The sequence below is a fragment of the Lolium perenne genome, unplaced genomic scaffold (assembly GCF_019359855.2).
Source record: "Lolium perenne isolate Kyuss_39 unplaced genomic scaffold, Kyuss_2.0 unplaced104, whole genome shotgun sequence".
NCBI classification, from domain to species: domain Eukaryota; kingdom Viridiplantae; phylum Streptophyta; class Magnoliopsida; order Poales; family Poaceae; genus Lolium; species Lolium perenne.
In genome coordinates, this window is record NW_027249062.1 from 123,671 (window position 1) to 150,297 (window position 26,627).

At 45.2% G+C, this 26,627-nt stretch overlaps 1 protein-coding gene and 1 long non-coding RNA gene across 2 annotated transcripts; one reads left to right on the plus strand and one right to left on the minus strand.

The window, feature by feature from the left end:
• Nucleotides 1-8,539: 8,539 nt before the first annotated feature.
• Nucleotides 8,540-9,088, minus strand: LOC139834942 (uncharacterized). The gene is made up of 3 exons (XR_011750629.1): nucleotides 8,986-9,088; nucleotides 8,772-8,906; nucleotides 8,540-8,698 (listed from the first exon to the last, which is right to left on the minus strand). It is a non-coding gene; the product is annotated as an uncharacterized lncRNA (long non-coding RNA).
• Nucleotides 9,089-17,486: 8,398 nt separating this feature from the next.
• On the plus strand, nucleotides 17,487-19,982 carry LOC127314990 (protein FAR1-RELATED SEQUENCE 5-like). Its single transcript, XM_051345532.1, has 2 exons — nucleotides 17,487-19,407; nucleotides 19,594-19,982. The coding sequence occupies exons 1-2, from the start codon at nucleotides 17,487-17,489 to the stop codon at nucleotides 19,980-19,982; spliced, it is 2,310 nt and encodes a 769-aa protein (XP_051201492.1).
• Nucleotides 19,983-26,627: the final 6,645 nt, after the last annotated feature.

Genomic DNA, 26,627 nt, shown 5'->3' on the forward strand with positions numbered 1-26,627 from the left:
TCGCAGAAGATATGCTTTTCTCCGCGGCAACGGCGCCAGAAAAAGTCTTTGCTGAGCGCGGAGTTGATGAAGGAAAATTTATGCGCAACGTTGAGTGGAACCCCAAGAGGAAGGTATGATGAGCACAGAAGAAAGTTTTCCCTCAGTAAGAAACCAATGTTTATCGACCAGTAGAAGAAAAACGTTCTCTCCCGAGGTGTTGCGAACCAACTCGTGGCAGGGCGCACTGCCGGCTTCAGGAGTAACGTGGAGACCTGCACACAAACAACCAAGTACTTTGTCCCCAACTTTCAGCGAGTTTGTCAAGCTCACTGGTTTTGCTAAAAACAAAGGATTAAATGAACCGTGTGGAAGAAGAATTGTTGCAGAGAACAGAACAGAAAAATGCTGTAGAAGATTTCAATTAAAAGAAGAAGGACCGGGGTCCACAGTTCACTAGATGCGCCTCCCTAATAAAATAAATATGCTGTGTAAACAAATTACAGATTGGCAATTGACAAAAAAATATTCTACACTAATAGTTGGTACAGAATACATGCTATGAAAGTATGCGGGCATTACAACAATATACATAGACCATAATCCAAGCATCTATGACTAATAATCCACCTTCATGATTGCATCTGCGACACCCTCCAGTATTAAGTTGCAAGCAACGGACTATCGCTTTAAGCAATTTGTGTAAAGTAAACGATGAAACTACCCTTGAATAGAACACCGATGTTTTCTCCCTAGTAGCACCAGCACATCTACAACCGTAGAGAACAAGATCACTTCCCATGGTTAAATAGAGGCATGAACCTACTATCGAGCATAAATACTCCCTCTTTGAGTCGCTAGCATCTACTTGGACAGAGCATCTACTCGAAATGGAGAGCATGCAAGATCATAATAACATAATACATAATCTCAACCAAAGCAATCTCTCTAGAAATCGGATCCACATCAAACCAACATGTAGCAATTACAAATAGATGATCTTGATCATGTTAGGCAGCTCACAAGATCTATACATGAAGCACAACAAGGAGAGGACAACCATCTAGCTACTGCTATGGACCCATGGTCCCGTGGAGGACTACTCACGCATCACCTTGGATGAAGACATGGCGATGTAGAGGCCTCCAGTGGTGATTTCCCTCTCTGGCAGGGTGCAGGGATGGACCGCAGAACCCTCTCAAACTAGGGTTTCGGTTGACGGTGGCTCCGGAAATTTTTGTGGATGGAGGCTCTCGTCCCTGGGGTTTTCCCTATACGAGGAATAAATAGGCGGAAGGGCGGAGAAAACGAGGCGACGAGGCACCAGTACATGGGCCAGGTGCGGCCAAGGGTGGGGCCGCGCCTGCCCTATGTACTGCCACGTGGCAGCTCTCCTGCGCGTGTCCTTCTGGCTCCGTCTTCGTCCTGGAAAAATAAGACTCTAGGCTTTTGTTTCGTCCAATTCCGAGAAACTTTCATGTACAACTTTTCTGAAACACAAAAACAGCAGAAAATAGGAACCGGCACTGCGGCACTGCGTTAATAGGTTAGTCCCAAAAAATGCTAAAAAGTGTAGAAAAGTACACATAAAATATATAAGAATTGTAACAAAACAAGCATGGAGCATCAAAAATTATAGATATGTTTGGGACGTATCAGTGGGTCCCTTGACTAAGTCAAAATCCACGGATGCAAAGACTAGTCAACAAGTGCTCGAGGCCCCATCGGCCACGTTAGCGTTGCCGGCGGCTTAATGCCGGCGGCCAGGATACCACGGCGCCGCCACTACACGACTCCCCGAAACACGCTAAGGTTTGTGTTCGAACCGCTACTACACTACGAGTTCACTAGTGGTGATGGTTTTCTCTGGGAACCACCGGAACTAGCTCCGACAACGAGCTCTGCGGCGGTGCACTCAGGCCAAAATGCTAGTGTGGGCTACGGTTGACGAAATGATGCAAATAAGGTGTCGAGAGATGCGCAAGCTCACCCTGAGTTGGATGATGTTCTCGACGTGGTCGATTGGGAATGGTGGCTAGCTGTATCTCTTGGATTCCGGTGAAGTGATGTAGAAGGGAGCGATCAAATTCGCAATGTCTCGTGCTCCCCTTGATGCTCTGCTCCTCCAGGACACTCCACGTGGTCGGGCGCGTCGAAAGAGCTACTCGACAGACTCTGGGATTGCTCTAGTCGTCAGCTTCGTGCTGAACACCGGCGAGATGGTCCAGACGAATTTGAGAAATAGGAAGGCTTAGAGGGGAAATGGAGAGGTTCAAAGAAGCTAGGGTTTCATGGCGGATCTCCCAGCGGTATTTATAGAGCTTGGCGAGGCTTTCCTCGTCAATTCATCGGTGGTAGTGGCCCGGATGGGATGATGCCGAGGAGGTGTTCCTTGGAATGACTCTTGGCATTTTAAGATAAGACGGATGTGAGGAAGGTTGGGCGAGGTTCTCAGATGGTTGGCGACGTCCGGGGTGGACCTTATCAACGACGAAGATGTGGCCGGGGTGCTCCTGCGCGTTGTCGCCTCCGGAGAGGAAGAAGAAGGCGTTTTCCTTCCTTCCCCGTACCGAAATAGTATGGGCCGGGAGCGGGTTGGCTTCTGCGCGATAATGGGCCGATGGTGGGCTGGTTTGGTGGGCTGCTTCGGTGGACTGGTAAGCCTTTCTCTCTTCTCTCTTTATAGCTTCTGTTTCATTATTTCCCGTTTTCTAGTTCTTATTTGAATTCAAATATGCTATGGAGATTTTGAATCTTGGAAAACTTCATAAATTTATCGAAGAGGTTTTGTAAGATATTGCCTTGCATTCAGAATGGTAATATAGTTGTATTTTATTTATATAAAAATTTCAAATGAGCACATATGTTAGAGTTGATTTTATTACTCTACCTCTATTAGTTCAATTTTTGTTTGGGGTGATTTTGAGTACTGGTATTATGTTAAAAATTACCAAGGATCAGATTCAAAACATGACCTTGTATTAGGAGATTTATTTAAATAAATTGGTGTGATTGTATTTACTATTTGAGATAGAAGTTTAATGAAGATGGTGTTATGGTCATGATTTCATGTGACAAATTATTTCTAAGGATTTAGAAAAATGGTTAGGTAAGTTCTATAATCACTAATCTTGTTTTAGTAAACTTAACTTGAAATGCTTAGGATAGATCCTATGCTCATCATAATTAATGCATTTGCTAATATAGTGGTTCAAATTATAAAGCACTACTTCATTTGGTCAACTAAGCAAGGCACTTGGATAGCAAAATAGAGTTTAATATTAGTTTAACACTAATCACTTAAATGGTATTTAAACTTATGGTATATATGGCTTGGGTTTGTACTTGTGATCCATGATACACATGTTAGGGAACAATATTCTATGTCGAGTTGATCTCATGTTGAATGGTTTAGTGTTTTGCTTATGTTTCACTAATTGAAGCATAAGTGGAATAGAGATGTGGTCTAGGGTTGCTCTTCCCCACCATTGATATGATTCTTGGATCAAAATATTACTAGGGTTGTCTCAAGTACTTGGATAGCCAAAGTCTTGTTGTCATTCCTTTGTTTCTATCCTTAAAATATTGAGAATGGTCTAAGGTTGAGTACTAGTGGTATACCTATCATTTCATGGGATGTATGATATCTGCTTATCACATAAAGTTTTAACTTGTACTTATACATATCGCCAAAGCATGATCATGCATTATGATCAACTTATTCTTAATAGCTTCTTTCTTTAGGGTATGATCATTACTAAATTGTGATGATCAAGGGTTTGGCTTCCTAAGGTATTACTATTGGAATATGGCTCTCACCTCCAAGATCAACTGTTGGCTTGAACAACTAGGATTTAATACTTCTCTTATATTCTCTAGGATAGACATGACTGTTGTTAGCATCTATAATCTCTATCCCTTATAAATTTATTGGAATCTTATAAGTCCCTACTCAAGAGATGGTGGTATGATCATCCGAATGTATGGTATGCCTAAGAATTTAACCTTGCAATCTTCTGTAGCTTGTTCTTCAGGAAATCTGATAAACCTACATTTTGTGGTATGCTTCCACCTCCTAGCTTCTACATTTTAATCCTAGTTAACGTATGGAGGGTCTTAAGGTTTTGGTTTCCTTATAGCATGGTACTAAATGATCAAATGGATGAAGGGTGTGGCTCCTTTTATAGGCTTGGGCTTGCTCTAGTATGATGACACATAGGTGTGTGACTCTTTTTTTTTTGATTTGATGAGTAAGATCTTGGTTGTCATGCCCTCATCTATAACAATCCTTTGAGCATGAGGTGGTATAGCTTAGGAGGCAAGCTATGTAGATATTTTCATCCTATGTGTAGCATGAGCATTATCATCTCATATGATTTATTTTTGGATAGCTAAGTAGCATTTGTTACTAAATTCTTGTGGATGGTTTTATTATTGTGGATGAGGCACTATATATCATGTGTGAGTATCTCCAAATTATAATTATGTTCAAAATGTTAAAGATAAAGGTTATGCCCAAATTTTGGACGGTTATGTTTGATTTCACCAAGACATGTTCATATGAGTTTCAAAATACTCATAGTTAATTTTATTCAAATAGTTTAAACTATAATTCGTAATGTAAACGTATTTAGTTTTGTGATATTATATATATTTAATAAGTTATGATTTAAATAAGAATGTGTGGCTTTTATGCAATTTAGATCTTGTGATTTACCATATTTGGTAATAAGTTTAGATGTGAATTAAATTACACATAAAGGTAGTTGCTAACTTTTTTATGTGTTAATAAGTTAGAGTTTGATTCTTAAAGAATGTGTTGTTGTAAGGAATACCATGTTATGATCCTTTATAGAATTTGATATTTGATCCTCACTTAAAATGTTGTGTAATAGTTCTAGTTCCATGTGATCCAACATATGGATCAAATTATGTCTACCTAAAACAAGGTTTTCACAAAGATCACATTGAGATTTATAGCGCTTAACTTGATGAACTACTTTAATTCTATCAAGTCAAGTAAAACTTCAGTTACTCTGATAAGTTTTATTAGAAGTGAGAACAATCCCTGAATTTTCTATGCATGAATACAATGCACACATATGTATTCTCTCTTTTTGTAGCCTCTAAACCTAGGATGTTACAAGCATCCGCGGTCAGCGTGGCGCGGTCGCCTAGCGCAGAGTTAGATGACGGCGGCATGCATCTAAAGCATCACCGCTGGCGGCCACCTCCCTCGGCGTCGTGGCGGATGCCTCCCGGATCTCCTCAATCGTCGACTCCATCAAGGATTTCACTTCTTTTTCTAATTGTTTGGATAAAACGCCAATTAGTCGCTGGAGATTGCATCTTTGTATCTAGGAACTAGGAATCAACGGCAGTGCGCAGCTGAATTTAGTGGTGTAAAGAATATTGTAAATTCGAACATGAGTCGGACGTGAACTCCATGGAGATGCCAAACTTTTCACCACTTTCGACTGCTCCAATGCCCCGTCACCCCTTGCTCTCGGCCAACGTCCAGCTAACCAACAACAAACAACACCTGATCTCAAAAGGAAAAAATGTAACAATACCAAGGAAAGTTAGGAGAAAAAAAAACGTGGGAAGAAACAGCCGCAAACATGAACGACGCAAAAAGGGGGAAAACAGCTTGTGCAGAAAGTTATACTCCGCCCGACCGATCCAAATTCGAACTGTAAGACGATACGGATGTAAATCCGACTAGGAGTCCAATTTGGAGTCATCCAGGTTTTTGAAACCCACAGCCTATACATACTACATCGTCGTCGCCGTAGCCGTAACAAAAATACTCCGGCATCGCCCGTCCAATCTCAAGACGCTAACACAACCACGTAACGCGACGGGGATAGAAGAGATGGCGGCAGCGGCCGTGGCCACGGCGGACTCATTCTCCGACGACGTCATCCGCGAGATCCCTGGTACATCTGGAGGACGCCGCCGACCTCTTCCGATGCGCCGTGACGTGCAAGCGGTGGCGCGGTCTCGTAGTCAAGGCCTCCTTCCTTCGCCGACGTCTCTGGCCTGATCACACCTCGATGTTCTTCTCGGGGTTCTTTGTCTGGGAAGAGGTCGTCGTTAAGAAGCAGGCTACCTTTGCGACGACCTTCATCCCGACGTCGCGGTCGGTGTTTGGTTCTAAACGTCGCTCTTTCAAGTCATTCTTTTACGGACTACGCCACCTGGTGCCGCTCGCGAGTCGCCACGGCCTCCTCCTCGTGCGCCTGGACGCACCCGCACCCGACTCACGCGATGACACCACCATTCACCTGGCCGTGTGCAATTTGCTTGCCCGCACATATCACAAGCTCCCACCACTGCAGTGCAACTGGAAATTCGACAAGAGTGGCTACGCCATCCTAACGGGTGTAGATTGTTCCTCAGATGTCAAGCAGCAACGTCCGGCTCCTCAAGGCTACTCAGACTTCTTCAAAGTGCTCATCGTCGGCAATGACAAGTATCAGCAGCCACACATCCTCCACAGTTACACGTCCGGCGAGAGGCGCTGGAGCGTTCCGAGTAAATTCGCTTTTGCTGCTATGGGGATAAGTGGCTGCATGCCGCTAAGAAACGCCCGTGCCATTGTGTGGCGTGGCACGGCACACTGGCTCGTCCGTTACTTCCCAAGCCACGACCAAATGCAAAAACCCGGGCCTTTCCACTTTTCGAAAAGTACAAGCCACAACTCGAGTTGGCATACCATTGATGTGGACGCTGAGACCTGCCGCGTCTCACTAACTAAAATTGAGACCCTGAGTGGGAGTGACATAATTCATAGTTATGATGAAGCACAGCTTACCATCGCTGCCGACGGAAAACTCTCGTTGTTTCACATGCGAAAGGGAGGCTACCAGCTAGAGGTATGGATTCGGCAAGAGGATGGTGGTCCTTCAAGGTGGCTCCGCGCTTCGGATATCGAGCTAAATCCACCTACTCGGATGAGCTTGCTTATCTTGGGAGAGAAGGGCGGCATGTTGATCGTCAAGAACAACCACGGGGACGTGTACATTGTAGATCTTGAGACGGGGGATATGAAGAAGGTGCTGAGCTTCAACACAATTAACCGTCGGCAAATCGTGCCCTTTGAGATGGATTGGCCGACATTCTTCGTTTCTCGCCTTGGCAACCGGTAGATGCATGTAAACACAAATCGAAGAAACCGTTCCCAAGATTGTATTTTTTGTTGCATACCACTGCTGATGAACCAATAGCTTAGTGTGTATCAAGTATTTTCTCCTGCTGCAAGTATTATGTGAAAATAATGCATTCTAATGTGTGCGATAACGCACTCTAGCATGGCATGTTTTATTTCTGTTGCTAACGGGTGCATATGGTTCTGTATTTGTGGTTGTCCCAAGTTTACTTCTATTTTGTAGTTCTATCAGTAAATCTAATTGCAATGTGTATATTTCTCATGTCGGTATTAATATCTGTGCGTTGCTATGGAAAAGATATCATCGACGGTGAGCTTATGTGCAACAAAGAGGAACACTTCAATGGCGCGATCGATGGCGATCTCGTGCATGATATCCAAGGTCATGACGACTTCATGCATGGTGACTTCGTGTGCGCCAAGTGACAGCATGCGAAACTCCATAAAGGCCAAAGTTAAATACAATTTACTCAATAACATGTATCAACCTAAAGTGCTAGATTTCCAATCTGAGGCCAATTAGATCGCAAAAAAGAAGTACCAAGAATGTCAAAAGATAAAAAGGCTATGTCGACACTCCACACATGAGACGTGACGCATATTAGACCATAAATTTAGACTCCATCGCCATCTTCGAGCAAAACACAGCCAGTCACTACGGGAACAACTGGCTACACCGACGGCCCCGCACCGTCGGCACAGTAAGGTTCACCGTCGGCACAGGCTCTGCCGACGGTCACCGTCGGCGTCTCCCCGTCGGCACAGCAGGCGTCGGGGTCTGCGCACGCACCGTCGGCGTAGCAGGTCACCGTCGGCACAGTCGTACGCCGACGGCTGGACGGTGGCCGTCGGCCGCCCCATCATCGGCAGAGCCAACCAGCCGTCACGCCGGCTGCCGTCAACGTCCCCAGCTGTGCCGACGGTGTCACCGTCGGCACAGTTTTGCTTTTTTTTTTCCAGAACTGGCGGCAAAACGGTGGCATTCAAACTGGAAAAACGCGCGAAACCTGGGCCGGCTGTGCCGACGACCCTGCCATTTGGCACAGCTATGGGCCTGTGCCGACGGTGGCCGGCCCAGTTTTTTTCAGATTTTTGCCATTTTGGCTCAATTTGCTCAGAAAATCGCACAAAAATGCACATATTATAACATTGAATATCCAGTAACATATATAGCACCATATAGCACAAAGATATCACCGTATAGCACCAAATCTCACAAATATAGCATCAAATCTCACAAATAGCACAAATATAGCATACAAGACCATGGTACATACACGGGATCCACTACAAAGATGGAGGGTGTCATCATGTGCTAGTACAATGTAGAAACTATGGTGGTGCACCACCCGGCGGACCCGAGTACTGATCTAGCTCCGACTGGGTGAAGCGAGGCCGCACTACTTCGACGGTGCTCGGGGAGGTAGAACCACGACGAGAGCCACCGGAAGCAGAACCATGCCGAGGTTCGGCAGAAGCACCAGGAGAATGGCGACCGGGGTGCATCGGCGTACCACAAGGAGTGTCGTTCCCGGATTCTCCCAATCCCTACATGTTGGAGGGAGTTAGCAACTTAGCCATGTCACACCAAGTTAGCAACTTAGCCAAGTTAGCAACTTACCGGGGTCAACTGACGCTGACGCTTGTACATGATATAGAACTCCTCCTTGGACGGGAACACTGGCGTCGGCCCCGGATGAGGTGGCTCTGGGAGTGGTTCCTCTCGCACTCCAGTCATCATGAACCGAGTGAAACTCTGCAAGAAACGGGAGAGATAGCTCAGATTCAAACATGGGGACTTATGATGTTTTGCAACCATAGAGATTGAAACTTACCGCCATCTGGTTGCTCGTCCACTGGACATAGGCATCTTTCACAAGGTCATGCTCCTTAATCTTCTCGAGATACTCCTCGTAAGCTACTGCATAGGCCTCCTCGAGCTGAATCTACAATTTCAGAAATAATGCGTCTCATCAACATAGCCATTCAGGAACAAGAGTCAAAACAGAGGATGAAAGTGTGGATGACTTACATCTACCTCTACCCGAGAACGGCATGTAGTCCGCGAGGAGGTAGCGTAGCTGCCGGAGGGGAGGGTAGCCTTGATCTGCGTGAAGTTCCTCTGAGGCTTGAAACCCCCAGCAAGGCAGGCAGGACGTCCATGCGGCTGGCCGGACCCCGCCAGCATCATCGCCACCTCGTCGACCGGCTCGGTCATAGGGTCCTCCACCTCTGGATGGAGCTTGGCGTACTCCTCGCAGTATCTTTCCTTGTTCTCTTTGGCCTTGCCGTAGTACATCTCAGGCGCGGGCCGAGGCTCGTTCGGACGGGGCGTCACCAGCTTCATGTGCATCCACGCTTCCATCTCACCAAGTTCCCTCCCGAGCTTCTTCCCCTGCATCACAAAACAAATGTTATGCATATCATCGAAAATCAAAAAAATGCAGCTTGTTCCATTTTTATATGTACCAGACGCTCCCGATAGCGATCGGTGCTGCTGCTCCCCGCAGTGTGTGTTCCCTGATTCCCACGGTTGGCCTTGTTCCGGTCGCTCACGGCCTTGAAATCGGGGTTTTCGCCGACCCAATTCTTGACCAACTCCATGAAGGCGGCCCTCTTATTATTATCAGCCCAATGTGGTACAACCTGCAAAATCAAAACTCATTTGAAGAACAAACAATATAGTTGCAAGTTAGCCGCAGTACATAGAATCGCATTGACAATTACTTACCAACATGAAGTCCTCTATCGTCATAGCCGGGGCGAGTCCCTGCACAATCTCAGGCTTTGTGTACCTTACGCCCTGCTCAGCATAGAAGTGGCCGATGCACGTGATCCTCTGGTTGTACCACTGCTGCCGTGTCAACTTCCGACACATGTTACGGAGCACCACGTCCGCCATCTCCTTATGCTCAGTCGCCACCCTATAATTGCGCTGCAATCAAGCACCTTCTACACGTGTGTGGCTCGGCACCTTCTACACGAAGGAGGCTGCTGCCCGTGCATACGACGTTGCGGCTTGGAGGTTTGGCCGGCCGCGCCACGAAATGAACTTCCCGGAGGTCAGGTCTCTGACGGAAGCTCAGAGTCTCTCTACTGAGCCACTACTTCGCTCACAGGGTGAAGCGCGGCGGTACAGGGCTGGCCAGCGGCGGATTGATACCACCGAGGCGGACGAGCAGTTCATGGCACAGTGGCGCAGAGACCATCTCGGAGACGTCGAGGCAACGCGCGCATTCTGGAAGGAGAAGCAGACGTACAGGAGAGAGAGGAGGGCGGGAAAGCGGCAGAGGAAGGCCGAGGTTGAAGCAGAGTACGCCAAAGGAGAGGCGTCGACATGGGGGAGAATGATGAACGGTGGTTGTGGAACCTCACAACCACCGCTTCAGAGGACACCCCCAGCGAGGATGAAGATTTCGACTTCTCTGATTAATATGTGTGTGTCGAGTCCGTGTGTCTAGCGGGTCATGTGTCGACCCAGTGTTAAGTGCTTTGTTCGTGTGTGGGTGTAGTTCTTTAAATGCTTTGGTTTGTGTGTGGGTCTAGTTCTTTAAGTGTTTTGGTTCATGTGTGTGGGTGTAGTTTCTTTAAGTGTTTTGCTTCCTCTGTGTGGGTGTAGTTCTTTAACTGTTTCGGTTCGTGTGTGGGTCTAGTTCTGTAAGCGCTTTGGTATGTGTGTGAGTCTAGTTATTTAAGTATTTTGTATTGTGTGTGGGTCTTAAGTATTTTGTATCGTGTGTGGGCCATTCACCCCCTCCGAGGTTCGATTTCTGACGAAGGGGTTCTATACCGCCCTTATACATATATATAGGTTTCCCGCAAAGGGGTTCGCCAAAATAGCAGTGAGAAATAAATAAACAAAAAAATGATTGGGATTAATAATTATATGGGTAATAATTATCTCTTTGATGCAAAAAAAATGGAAAAACAAAAAAATGTGCATAATTGGCTGTGCCGACGGCCTTGTTTGTGCCGTGGGTGACCGTCGGCACAGCAGAAGGGGGACCCAGTATTCAGTCCCTGTGCCGACGGCCGCCGTTGCGCCGTGGGCTACCGTCGGCACAGTGTAGACGGCGCCGTGACAGCCTAACGGCTGGGCCTGCCTGTCTGCGCGTGTACCGACGGCCGTGGCTGTGCCGACGGTGACCTTCGGGCGCCAACTTCCTGTGCCGACGGTCCGGTTTGCGCCGACGGTGACCGTCGGTGTAGACAGCAGTGTGCCGACGGTGACCGTGCGCCGACGGTCAGCTCCGTCGCCGGTCGACGAGGGCCTCTGTGCCGACGGCCCCGACATTTGGCCGTCGGCACATGGGCTGGCCGTCGGCACATGAAGTTTCTCCCGTAGTGAGTGGGCATATATGGAGGTGTACAATTGTGTAGCGGTGGTGCATGCTCGGATGCAAAGTTGCAAACCCAGTTCAAGCAGAGAGCCAAGCACCCGCGACCTAGCGAAAGAGATGCCCTATGTTTGGGCTTGACTTAAATCTGTAACGAAATTAGGGCGCGCCCTAGACAAAACCTACAGCCCAAACTGATCTGAAACTCCGATCAGGGTTCCTCGAAGTACACGAAACCTCATATACGCAAGAGCGCAAAGACTTTCATACACGATCGCCTGGCCTTAGGGAAGAAGATGGGACAGACGGCGGCGGCCACCGCGGTCTCGCTCCCGGAGGACGTCATCCGCGAGATCCTCGTACGTGTCGAGGACGCGCGCGGCTGACCTCCTCCGCTGTGCCACACGATATGCAGGCGATGGCGCCGCCTCGTCGTCAAAGCCTCCTTCCTCCGCCGCCGGTGGCCGGAGCCCCACGCTTCGTCGTTCCTCTCCGGATTCTTCACCCCGAAACGGCTCGCCTTCATGGATCCCGCTGCCGCCACGTCCCTCGTCCCGGGTCGGTGTTTGGCTCTGATCGTCGCTTCCTAGGCTCCTTCTTTCCCGATGCGGTCGAGAACAGCCTCCTGGAGAATGTCGTGCTGCTCACCGCATGGCACGGCTTTGTTCTCGTGCGGCTTGCTGCCGAAACACTCGGCCGACGGGGAGATATCATGGCCATGTTCAATCTGCTCGCTGGTACCTGCGACGTGCTACCTCCGTTAAAGGGGGAATGGTCAGATCGTGCCATCGGCTGTGCCATCCTCACGGGCGCTGACTGCTCCTTAAACCGCAAGCAGCAGACTTCGACGTCCTTGGCATTCTTCAAATTATTGATCATCACAACTGACATATATGACCAGCCGTGCAAAGTCTGCGCGTTCACGTTCGATGAGGCCAGCTGGAGCACACTGTGTGAATTCTCTTTCGACGACCGGAAGAACCGGCGAATCATGCATCCCACCGCCGTCGTGTGTCGTGGCATGGCACACTGGCTTGATTGGTACAATGCCTTACATACTCTTGATGTGGATGTTGAGACCTGTCAAGTCTCGCGGACAAAGATTCACGCCCCGATCGAAAATATCATGTCTAAAAACACTCATGATTTACCACACCTTAGTGTCAATGTCGGTGGGACGCTCTATTTGCTACACCTGTGAAGGAAAGGTCTCTTGCTTGATATCTGGATGCGGCAAGACGGGCAAGAATGTGGTGATGCAGAGTGGCTCTGTACATTCCTGCAGCTGCAACTACCTAAGCACATCAAGGCCGAAGCCGAAGCAATGTACTTGACCTTTTCAGGAGAGAAACGTGGTGTTCTCCTCCTCAGGGATAACCACAATCGCATTTACGCCGTCGATCTCAACACTGGAGTGATGCATGAGTTGGTGAGCTGCGGTCGGATTAGCCGCACAAGGTTGTTCCTTTTGAGATGGATTGGCCGACATTCTTTGCTTCACGACTTGGTAGTAAGTGATGCGCCTCAATTTGACTCAAACAAAGCATCTTCTCAGAATACGTTTTTTTGTTTTTATTTGTTTTTGAAGAACTTGCTGGTAAAATTATTATGTTCCACTATGAATGAATCATGAGATTAGTATAACCTCATTCTCGGTATGTTGGTGGTTCCAAGAAATACAATAAAGTGTATGGTTCATTTATCATGCTAAAATTGCTCGCAAGTGTACACGGTGGTATGCATGAGAAAAAAAAAATAAGGAAGGGATTTGGGTGCATCTACAAAACAGGGATGCACACAACCAAACCGTACAGATCACACACACATATGAAAGAAGCATAATAAACAGACATTGCAGGGCAAACACGCCTGCCTAGAGAAACTATAGTGCAGGAAAACGGACGTGCAGATAGCCAGGTACGTCCAAAATATAGTGAAATTTCACGAGTTTAAATAGTTTTTTTTTGCTATATGAATAATTTTATTTGTTTTATAGCCAGCTTTGCTAGTCTTGCTAGGTGCATTTGGGAGAGAAAGCAACAAGCCGCAGTGTTGTGGAAGAGCAGTGCATACCAAGTTGCCAACGTTGCTACAAACAATGTAAGCGGGTAGAAGAAATACGTGAGCGATACCAAAGAACATGATTTATGTTACTAGCTAGAAATCCGGTATTTTTGGGTGGAGAAAGTAGAGATTTGGCGATATATGTAAGTAACCGTGAGCCAGCAAATCCACAATTAATTAATGGGATTGATTGACTACCATGAATCAAGGATTATGTTCAAATATGTGAGGCATGGCACCATTAATCAGGAGGATTTTATCTCCTTCCTCTCAAACCTACTAGGCACAAAAGCGCGCAGGGCTGGAAAAACAGAACATACATACCGGGAATCCCAAAAGATGAAAACTCGGCGCCTAATTTCGAAATTCGAGCGAGAACAGATCATACATATTGTCCTCCCATGTATAAATAGGAGGGGTGGCGGAGGTACCGTGTCGGTTTGCACGTGATCTGTGACTTAGACTTAGACTCTTGCTCGATAAAGAGAGGAGAGGGGAGGAGAGACAAGGAGACTTTGATCATTATTGAGAAGCGGAGGAGACTTTGATCATTATTAAGAAGAGGAGAAGAGGAGGCCGGTAAGTAACTCTATACTAAAACTACCAATAAGATGACACATTTCACTGATCCTAAACATCCCAGAAAGGTTGAACTAGAACATAACTTATCAGCGCCATGACCAAAATCTTGAAACTGAACGCACAAAGACAAATGCATTGCTAAAATCAGAAGATGCTCGTTTACCCTACTCATGGTAATCCAGACAACTGAGTAACGTATCTGATGAAGTTTTGAGGATTCACCCACAATGCAACCTAAGCACAAAACCAACAATTTCCTGCCACATGCATGCATATGGGGTACAAAGACAAACGAGAAATGTGAACCAATCCATCTCTAAAACCACTAGTTTCCAATGAATAATTACAGCTCAAAACATGCGACCGGAGCCAATTCCTATTCGCCACCTAACCTGGCCTTCGATGTGATCCATGAGTAAGCAGCCAATGCCAGGTTGTCACCTCACTCGCGGGCCCAATCCTTGGACGGATACCTAGTACTCTCTTCTCGCTGCGTCACTATATGTGGATTGCAGTTGTCCGTTTTAACATATGGCCCGCGAAGATGAGAGGCAAAGAATGCTGGCCAATCCATCTCTAAAAGTATTACTTGTGAACGGATGGGCGGACCATAAGACCAGTCTGTCGCCTCCTCCATTTTTCCTGTCTTAAGGTTGGCGGTGTACATGTTACCCTTTCTGGTATCGACAAGTAACTTACCGGCCTTCTCATCCAAAATTTTCAAGCCCATCCATTTTGCCTCAATCGATGTCTTCCTGTGTAGCTCCAGCTCAACCACATGGGTTTGGCGCCACTTGGCAACACCACCATTCTCACCCATTTTGTCATTTATACGTGTAAACACCACTACCCGTGCCCCATGTGATTGCATGCAAAACACCGACAGCGTCCCTCTGGTGTTGACTTTGAGCCTAGGTCTACTATAAGCTTGAGAGTAAAGATATTCTTTAGGAATGTCGATCCTTGTTAGGGACACATAACATGTCTTCGGGTGTGTATCTATTTCAATAATGCATGTATCAAATCTTGGATTGTCTTTGCTTTTATAAAGAACTTGCCAATATGCCCTGCCATTGCACACCACGGCATCGGGAAAATGAGGCATCATGCAATCACCTTCCTTATTCATGGCATCAAAAGTGCACTTGGTAGGCATGCTCCACCTGGCCTCTTGAGATGAGAAGGTGTGGAGGCCGAGTGGCTGGTAATTACTTTCTCTGTCGTCGGTGATGATTAGCACTTTGAAGAAGGCCGAGTAGCCTGGTAGGGCAGCATGTCGCTTGCCGATTGCGGAGCAGTCTGGGTCTGTCAGGATGGCGTAGCAGATGCTTCCGAAACTCCGATTGCAATTTAGCGGGGGTAGCACGTCGCACACGCCTGTGAGCATGTTGAACACGGCTAGCTGAAGGACCTTTCGTGGATGGCCAGTGAGGCGCATGAGGAGAAGTCCCCGTCGCGTTATCAGAGGCTCCGCATCGCCTTCGAGAAGGCGCGCGGCCTCGGGGAAGAAGGAGTGGAGGCGGCGGCTGCCAGGACCGAAGACCGACAGCGGCGTCGGGACGAACAACGTCTCGATGGAACAGGGCGGTAGAAATTTCCGAGGAAAGAATCCAGCGACGAAGGTCGAAGACGTCTGGGTGCAGGCGGAGATGTCGTCGTCTGGCCAGCATCGGCTGAGCAATGATTCCTCGGCCACGAGGCGGTTTCACGACCTGCACGCCACGGGGCAGCGAAAAAGAGCAGTCGGGTCTTCGACGCGGATGAGGATCTCTAGAACCAAATCCTTCGGGAGAGACAAGGCGGTGCGGCGTAGGCGGCTGTCTCCGTCGACGTCCATCTTTCTTCTCCAGTAGCGCAATCATGTGGCAGCGATGTGGATCTGACGACGATCCAGGTCTTCTGGGTTTCGGAGGTGAAGTAGGCGATGGACGGCCAGAGTTGTACTCGGTTACAGCTGAGTCTCAAACCATGCAGGACTGCGCAGGTGCCTCACCATCGGGCAGCACGTATAGGCTTGATCTCTTGGCTTCACGTAATCGTACCAGGCCTCTTCGGTTTCAACCATGCATGTTTTACGCGGGTCGACATAGCCAGGCATTTCTCACATCTAATAACTCGTAACCCAAGTGGATGTTACATCCAGTGCCGGGTAAGACTAAATGGTAACCAGGCAAGTGGCTACAGAGTGCCCGGTTACCATTTAGTCTTACCCGGTGCCCCCCCTGTCTGATCTGTTTTCTTTCCTAAAATGGAATGGGCCCACCAGTTGAAAGCGACAGGCTCCAAAAAAGGAAACTACTGCATGGACCACGCCGGGCCAAGATTTGTCCGTATCTGGGTGGCTAGGGACCACGCCAGAATTACAGCTGGGACCAAAACGGATCCCAGAAAACAAACCCTACCTGCTACCTCTTCTTCCTCCGATCCCTTTTCTTCCACCTTCCTCCATTGGAACCAGAAACTCCATGGCATGCCCAGTTCGGTGACCAAAAGTTACAGGCAGCAACAGGAAAAGAAGCAGAAGGGGAAGAACATCAAGATCTACCTCCACAGTACTGTCGAAAATCAAATCAGGAAAAGGTACCAAAAAGTTACAGGCAACCATTCTTTCTCTTCCAACCCCAGATCTAGTTTTCCATGTAGAAAAACTCCAGTTTTAAAACACCAGATCATGGTGTTGCCTGACGATTTGGTACCAACTGTATGAAATCATCTGTCATGCATGTAAAAACTGAAGAATTCCATGAAGTAGTAGAGGAAATCATCTGCCATGCATGTAGGAAATCCAAAAACATGAGGAAAAAGATGGAACTTTGAATCTGGGGATGTACAATCTTGATCTTTTAGCAGTAAACCAAAAGTGAACAGGTTTAATAGTACTAGAGGATAGAAAAACATAGAGATTTATCCAGGAGAACATAGGATTGCAACAAAAATCCAGGAACAGACTTTAGCATCATAACTACAATGCCACCAGTAGACTTTAGCAGTAAACCAAAAGTGAAATACATGCCACCAGTAGACTTTCCACCTTGGTCATGTAACATAAGAACCTGGAATGTAGAAGAGGATGAAGATTTGTGTTTCCAAAAGCTGTAAAACAACATGAGCTTCTGCCAGTGAAACTTGAACTGTTGTGCCCTTGAATCTGAAAAAAAATTTAACGTAAGAACAAACATTAGAATCTGTCTGATTTGTTCATTTGCATGGACTAAAATATGAAGCATGGCATTTAAATACATAGTCATGTTGTAACATTATGTACAAAACATGGAAGCATGGCATTAAAACAAAAAGTATGTGTAAACCAAAAATACTGGTGTAACATGCTTCAATTTTTAGCAGGTGGCAGGATGGAGTTTTGGTTTCCTGGAATTGACCTAAACAAGCCAGTACAAGATGAGGGATATGATCAGGGTAATGCACAAGATAATACAGGGCAAGTTATGCAGGAAGAAATCCAACATGAACATGAAGCTACAGGGCAAGGGGAGCAAGCAACAGGCAATTCTGGAATGGATGCAGGGGCATCTGTAGAGTCTGTAGATGCTGACACAGGGAATACAATGTCAACTGATGATTCTGGCGAAGAGGATGAAGTCCAGTCTACACCAAGTCTAACTCCAGTAGAGAAGCCGTACCCAAATATGTTGTTTGCTTCATGGGAAGAAGCAAAAATGTGCTACAACAGATATGCTAAGCATGTTGGATTCTCAATCAAGTCTAGTACCTCAAGGAAATCTACTGTTGACAAGCAGACAGACAAATACCTCTTTGTATGCAACAAGAGTGGGAAAAACGTCGACATTAACAAGCAGGAAGTTCCACCAGTCCGACAGCGGAACCGTACAATTACTAAGAAGACTGACTGTAAAGCACGTCTTCGAGTTAAGAGAAGGGGTGACAAATGGCGCGTTACAATGTCCATTGAGGAACACAATCATGCATGTATTAAAAAGTTTTCGCTGAAAAGGTTCTTAAGGTCACATAAAGGAATTCCTAAGGAAGAAAGGGAATTTGTGAAGCTACTGCACAAGGTTAATCTGTCCGCTGGTCGGGTGATGACCATAATGGCAGAATTGTATGGGAAGCTTGGAAATGTACCTTATGAACGCAAAGATGTCAGTAACTACATGGCATCCATTGATACTGCAGCACGGAAGAACAATGACATGTCGAAGCTGCTGGCACAATTTGAGGAAGTAAAGGTACATGATCCAGAATTCTTCAAGAAAATCGATCTTGACCATGATGACAGGGTTAGAAGGATATTCTGGGTTGATGGGCCAGCTCGAGCAGCATACAAGAAATACAATGATTGCTTGTCGTTTGACGCAACTTACATGACAAACTGCTATAGCATGCCATTTGCACCATTCATTGGAATAAATAGATATGGTCAATCTATTCAGCTAGGATGTGGTTTCCTACGCAACGAGCAGATAGAAGATTATGTTTGGCTATTTGAGGCTTTTCTTGAAGCTATGGATGGAGTCCAACCAATCAATATTATCACTGATCAGGATGCATCAATGAGAAGTGCCATCTTGAGTGTATTTCCTGATTGTTGTCACCGGAATTGTCGATGGCACATTATGCAGAATGCCCAAGGTGTGTTGGGTAATGACATGGCTAAAAATGAACCCCTAAGGCTGGAGTTTAATGCTACCATTGACTACAGCATGACAGTTGAGGAGTTTGAAACTAGGTGGGCAGAGATGATTTTGAAGCACAATGTTGCAGACAACACACACTTGCAGGATATTTATGACATGAGAGCTTCTTTTGTCCCTGCATACTTTAAGGACAGATTCTTCCCATTCCTACAAACTACAGCACGCAGCGAGGGTTTTAATGCGGTGCTAAAAAGATACGTCACTCCACACCACAGCCTCTCCCATTTCTTTGAACAATACATGAAGCTGCAGGAGAAAATTGATGTGGCAGAAGATTCAAATGAATTCAAGGAGGAAGACAAGATCTTCAGATTTTGGGGAGAGTGGCCTCTGGAAGAGCATGCTTTCCATGTGTACACAATGCCTATATACTTGCGTTTCCGGGCTGAGCTTCGGAAAGTTACATCCTATAATGCAACCCATGTGGCTGGGCAGATTTTTTATGTAGTTCCAGTTGCTGGATCTGTTTTTGGGTATGGCAAAAGGACCTACAGAGTGGAAGCTAATTCAGAGGAAGGCATCTACATTTGCGAGTGTTCTAAAATAAACAGGGATGGCTTATTGTGCTGCCATGCATTGAGGGTAATGGCGCAGTTAGGTGCTGTGAATGAGATTCCAGCGCACTACATTTTGCCTAGGTGGACAGTGCCCCCCGATGATATCATCCCAGAAAAAGTGGAATTGCCTCCTATGCCAACTGACAGGAAGTTGTCGAACAAATAAAGGAAACTACTAAGATATGGCACATTATGCAACAACTGGACTGATTATGCAAAAATTGCAGCTGAATCAGAGAAAGCTACAGCTTTAGCAGAAAAGTACATGCGTGAGTTGGGTAAAGAATTAGCCGCAATGAAGATTAGTGCTGCAGCCAAGAGGAAAGATAAAAAACAACCAAGCAAAAATGATGGAGTGACACCCGAGACTGAAATTGGTGGTGATGGTGGTCAAGGTAGCAGTACCCAGTACGAGCATGTGAGGGACCCTATACTTACTACAACTAAAGGCCGTCCTGAAGAGAAGAGGAAAAAGTCAGGGCTGCATTTGAAGGCTTCAAAACCGCAGAAATGCAGAGGTTGTGGTTCTGCACAACACTCTACATCAGAATGCCCATCAAAGATCACTCCTGCTCCAGAACAGAAAGAGTTCGATTTCTTCCGCGATATGGTTTAGTTCTTGATTAGGGTCATTAGGAAGGAGTTTAAATGTAATATCAGTGTAGGTTATTTCGTTGATGGTGTGTTATGTTTGGTTTGTTAGACTTTGAGGCAGTGATATGGCTCCTGAGATTTTGTAACTTTCAGATCGCGATGCTTAAATCAATGTTTTAGTATTAAAAATGCATGTACTGTGAGTTTGTGAAGGTAACGAATCAGTAGCATGTACAAGTCCTTTTAAAAAGTCCTTATGTACGAATTTAGTTTCAGGTCCAACAATGTGCTTACTACAAGGTAGTTTCGTACGTTGAATGATCTTCGTATCAATTGTTACATACATGTGAAGCGAGAGGCACAGTAGGATGTATTATGTGTGTGGACACACATAATATGGGTTGTATGATATCTATCTGCTTTATGGTTGTCAAATTAAGGTTGTATTGAATATGAGAAGTATTTTGTAGGAATTTATTACATTTAACTTTTACTGTCAAGATTGATTTCGCAATTATTAATGGCGGGCGAGATTATGCAGAAAAACTAGAAAAAGCAAAACAAGCAGAACTGGAAAAAGCAAAAACAAACAGTAGTAGAAGAGGAAATAAAATGTAGACTTTATTTATGTAATCTTGTGAACCATTAATGAAAAAACTACCTGTCTGATGATTAAGATCTATTCAGAACAGCATTTCTTGCCAGGAGATCTTGTTATCGACCCACTGAAGCCACTTGAGTGTGAGTAGCTTCCTAATTATTGGCATCTCCATTGGGTTGATTGAAGTGATCAGTTTTCTACCATTCCAGAGCTCGATGAACTTGAGCATGAAGAACCCACAATCATACCTTGCATGACAAAAATGATTTTTAGGATTTATAAAATTAAATTCACAAATGAAAAAGAAGAAGGCAGTAATGAAAAATACATCATGGAAACGAATTTGGACTTACGATGTTTTCTGCATTGGGGTGACAATGTGCTCTGTTGGCCACTTCTCAATGTTTATGTTAGAGTCCTTGTAGTTTTCAGCCCAGAAGTACTTAATTGACCCAATTATGGACCTGTAATCTTTTATCAGTCCCCGGTTCCCTTTAGATCTTAGTGAATCCATCACTTCGAACCTCTCGGCCTTAAGGTTTAGCACGATCAGATAGTAATGCCCGTTGAACAGATCAATATCTGGGGTGAGGTCTTGCAAAACAGGGAACAGTACCTGTAGCATTATATGAAACATTACAAAAAAGTTGAATAAAAAATACATGTGCAGAAACCAAATAAAAAAGATATAAAAAGAAAGGAAATTACAAACTAACCTGCTCTTTGTGATCAAGTCTTTTTTCAGGAGTCATCTTGAACGCTTTGATTGCTACTCTGTCGTGAATGCACATAACATTCCTAAGCTTCGTCTGCATGAAGCCACCATGAGAAAACATAAGTACATAGGTGATTATATGTAAAACTAGAATGGATGTAGAAAACAGCAAAATGTTTGTAGTTAGAAACTCACCGCCATCATCAATGGCATCACAAATTTCTTCTGCTTTTCCATCTCAGGAGCTAGAACACGTATTGCCAATTCGCAAGTTGAATTGCTTAGCCAAGCTCCTGGCCTAACGGAATCTGCTAGGTCTCGGACGTAGACGAAGAATTTACCATCATCAATGATTCTATGTTTGTTCAACTCATCTGTAGTTTTGCCGCCATAGGAACAAAGCCTGTTGTAAACCTCAGTAGCAAATTTTGTTGCAGTCTCCTTCTTGCTTCCTGCTACAAATGGTGACTTCTGAGTTTGAGCTGGCTTGACAATCCTTTTTTTATGAGCTTCAGGTATGGGGGTGGAACTGTTTTGGCTGACAGATATCCCATGATCGTCCTCTGTGGCACGCTGCTTCCCAATGATAGGAGTCCTGATTGGCATCTCAACATTGGCGTAAATTTTATCTAAAGAGTCCCCACTCTCCTCATTACTAGAGATGACTATGAACTCATCATTGTTACTGACTGGTATTTCAGTTTCCTTGGAAACTACAGCTGAAGTTTCCTGTGTGTTATGTTCATCGAAGCCTAGATCAAAGGAGGGGTAGTACTCCAGTAGCGCTCGTTGATTGCTTTGATTTGATGTTTCTGGTCGATTCTCAGAGAGTTTGAACTGCAGCTCCAAATTCTTGTTCATGCTATCTTGCACATCAATGGTTGGATTCAAAAGCATCTCTGCATTCCTTGATTTTTCCCTAGCTTCAGCTGTAGCAAACCTTGTCATTCTCCTAGGGCTATCAGCAACTTGCATTGCAATACTGTTCCGCTTTCTTTTCGGCTTTGGAGTACATTCTTTGCTCTCAGATGGCTTCAAAGAAGAAACAGGATTGCATTGTACAGCTTCTTTGGCAGGGACAACAGCCGGTGCATTGGATTCAGGAACTTTAGCCGGTGCATTATGTTCTGCCTGCAGCACAAATGTAACACTCTTCTTCCCTTTCCCAGATGAGTTTGTTTTTGGTACAGTACAACCGATGCTCCCCTCATGACCTTTATCTTGGAACTGCTGTATTGGTTTGCTAGGTGAACAATCTGCTTCGGCTACCTTGTGCGGAATGAAACTACTCCCAGAGGAATTGGACCCAGAACCATAGCTCTGGAGCTGCTTCAGAGCATCAGGAGTTACATTCCGGAAGTTAGATGCACTCCCTATACTGCCAGCATGTACAACTGTCTCAATAGCTACATCCTCCTTTTTTCCTACCATTTCTTCAAGTGGACTTTGTGCTATATGGTTGACAACTTGTTTATCTTCAGAACAAACCTTCTCTTTAACTTGATCCTGGTTTACAGCATCAGGTTGATCATCTTGCTCATCCTCCACAAGTTTCCGCTTTCTTGATTGATCTTCATTGGCATTTGGTATTGTCTCTGAGAAATCTGTATCCAATGGAACTGTATCTTCATGTATTGTATCCAATGGAACTGAATCTTGATGTACTTCTTGCTTTTTTCCTCCTTCAGATTGCTTGATGTTTGTAGCACGAACATACTTCCTCCTTTTTGGTTTTTCCTTTGGTAACTGCTGACACTCCTTTGCTGACTATTGACCAGGTTTAGTAGAGGGTACATTTTCTCCAAGAGTTTGAATAAAAGATGCCAGACCATCTTCAAGAACAGAACACATGTTCATCACTGCTGGCCTGTACTTTGCTATATCCTGATAAATTCATTTGAAAAAGGCAGGTGCTTAATCCAAAATAATAATAGTAGATGACAAAAGAAGCAAACACAGTAAATTACAAAAAATCAAAAAAGGGATGTGGGATAAAAAGAAAAGATAAGCATACCTCATTGGTGTGACTTCCTGGCAGATGCCGCCTGATGAACATATCCACTTGTTCAGGTTGAGGATTGAATAGAAATAATGTTTTCCTGAAACAAGGCTTGAGCTGCACATGTAGAAAAAATATAAGCATGCTATGTAACTAAAAAAGGAACATAAAGAAGAAAATCTGAGAAACAAATGTAATATGCATATATATATGAGTCACTGAATTATACGTACAGGTAATGCACCGAATGATCCGTTGCTGGTCTTGTCCAAACCAGATACAAGTGATATAAGCTGGTTGGTCCAGACTGTGCATCGAGTCACATCATCTGGAAGATTAACTGCCTCTGTTTGTAAAGAATCAACATAGAGGATCTGCCAAAAAAACACACAGATTGTTACTTCCGAGTAATTTGACGGAAAATGAATTATGATGCACTTTCATGAATTCTCACCATGATATATGGCATGCAGGCCTTAAACCAATTCTTCTTGTCCTTTGCATTAGCCGTCTCAATTAGGATGTCAATTATGAATCTTGCCCAATTCAAGGTACTGATGGCTTCTATATTAGACACTGAAGGATAACACTTGGGACTGACTTTAATGCAGGTTGTTGGTGCAAATACAGAGCTAATCATATATATGACAAATTTCCGGAGATAAGCATCATCCGCAGGGTGCTCTTTTCCTAACTCCATCTCCAAGGTTGTGACATTGGGTTGCACACCATCTGTTATCCCAAGCATATTAAGAACCAAGCTTGTGGCATCAGCATCTACATGGTACGGGACGGGAGAGCTGCCCATAGGAAGACCCAAAACCTTGACAACTGATTCTACTGTTACTGGTATCACGCCCCTGTCACCAAAGTCAAATTGACATTTATCTGGGTCAAAGCATCCCATCAAGAACCGGCACAACTCTGGGATAAGCTTGGAGCACTTCATCTGGATCATGGCTCCGAATTTTGCATCTGTTAACAAACTCCTCTGCTCTGGAGTCATATTCTTACAAACCCTGACAAGCTTCATGGGTGACGAGCGATTGAAAAGATTGCTCTACATTAGATTAGAGAAAAAAGAAAGTTGAAATCCAGTGTGAAATAAATAGTTGAAAAACAATCATTATGCAGAAAAAAAATTACATGTACCTGGTTTTTAGTTTTATGCAGCAACACATCTGGCTGAGCTTCATCAACATTTTCAGTTGGTACTTCATCCTGTTCTTCTGCATCTGGAACATCCTGTTTTACTGGAACATCATCCGACTCCTGGTTCAGAACTTCTTCATCTACCTTATCTTTTAACTTCAGTTTTTTCTTCATGTTGCTAAATTTTGAGTGTCCCACCTTAACAGCATTTTTCGGTGTGTGTGCAGGCTTCTAAAACACAGAAACAAGGAAGAAGCGAGAAGTTGAAAAAAAAAAGCTTAATAGAAACACAGATAATTAACGAATAAAAAAGTATAGATACGTCCATACCATTATATCGACCAGTGGTTTCCTTTGTCAGAAATTACTTCTAAAAACAAAATGAACACTCCTGTAAAAAAAGGAAAGGCAGAACAAGAAGGAATGTTGGTTAGACTAAGTTTGCGTAAAAGCCAATATGTAATTTTCGTAGAAAAAGTACATTAATACAGAAATTTAAGTCATCCTAGATTTGTACTATGTCCGTATCAAAAATGTATTAAATGCATACAAAAAAACATCCACTAAATTCAGGTAATTATAACTACAGGTAATTTTAGAAAATACATCCCACATGAGTCATACAAAACTAAATTCAGGCTTCTAAGATGTATAAATTGTACATTTATACATCCTTAGTCTAGTAATTGATTATGGTTTATACAACTCGAATTGAACAAAGAAAAATACATCCTATAAGTATATAAATACTACAGACCATATGCCAAGGATGTATAGACTACCAAAATCGTACTTCCTGCAATTAAACATGCTCAGTCTACACCATGACTGCATGGACGCAGGATATCATATGGTGAGAATAGACGAGAACCATGACTACACTATGTGATCTTATATACTAGACGAGAAACTCATTACTGCACACAACTAGATCATCCTTCTCTGTGGCTAATTGGAGTTTGAGCACAGCCGTTTGGCACCTCGATGACCAAAATCGAACATCGCATCGACCAAAAACGCCAAAACGAACATAAACATGAGCATGTAGAAGAAGTAGGTAGGAACGAAGGACTAACCAACACCGGAAATGCGGATGCTCTGCTTCGAGGACTGCTACGATGACGGCCGCGACCGCGTCGACTCCCAGAGCAGCGGCGGAAATCACTCGGACGACGGCCTCACCCACCTAGACTTGTCGGATTTGGAACGCGGCGCCGCCGAAGCGAACCTCCAAGCACGGCCGCGCCCGCGCCGCCAAAGGGACACTCCAAGCGCACGGCCGCGCCCCGCCGCCGAAGGAACCCTCCAAGCACGGCCGCGTCCGCGCCACGAACGGCTTGATCTGCTTCTCCGCGCCGACCAGGCAGGTCCAGCACTACTCGAACTGCCCACTCCGCCACGGATTTCCGTCGGGAAGCTCGCCGACGACGAGATCGAATCGCCGATTTCAGTGCCCAGGCGAGGAGCGAGCAGGAAGGGGAATGGGATGAACCCAACGGACAAGAGCGACGAGAAAAAGGAGAGAGGAAGAGAGAATTTGCTGCCCACGTTTTGTCCGTTTCTGCCTTTTCTTCTGTGTCGCAAGATAAGGATCCGACGGCCCACGAGAGGGAGCACTTTGGAAGACAACACAGTGCCCAGGCAAGAAATAGATTACAACCACTTAGTCTTACGAAATAGCACGAATTCGACATCCGCACGGCATGGTGCGCTATACGAGTTGTATACAACCAGCTGGGATGCGTCAGGTGTCCTTGTCCGACTAGGTCCTCGAGTTTACGTGTGTACAGGGCCTGCGTGTGTATTTAGCTAGAGCTAGAAACCGGATCGTAATAGAAGTTCTAGTCGGCAAGGCTGCCTAGTACATATATATCCATATAATCTAGCTTGTATCTAGAACCGTGAGTTGAATAGAAAAGTACCGATAAGGCCGGCTAGCTAGCTGATCTCTAACGATCAATCAGTCTGGGCTAGCTGGATTTTGTACCTCGCGGGGGAAGTACTTTGTATGTGCCTATCGTCTCATCGGAGCACATCGGTCGTGGTCGTCGGAAAGTATTCAGCAGCAAGAGCTGTGCTACCAGTGGAGTCCCTAATCCCCCTCAAAAAGAAGTGGACTCCCTAATAACCATCAAACTAGGGCCCTCACTAGTAGAAAACCTCTCGTCCATCTAAGCCTTTAGTACCGGTTCCCTTACGA

Coding starts and splice junctions, on each gene's coding strand:
- LOC127314990 (XM_051345532.1), top strand. CDS start 17,487: ATGGAGTTTTGGTTTCCTGGAATTGACCTAAACAAGCCAGTACAAGAT. Junction 19,408..19,593: donor GAGGGTAATGGCGCAGTTAG/GTGCTGTGAATG, acceptor CAAAAATTGCAG/CTGAATCAGAGAAAGCTACA.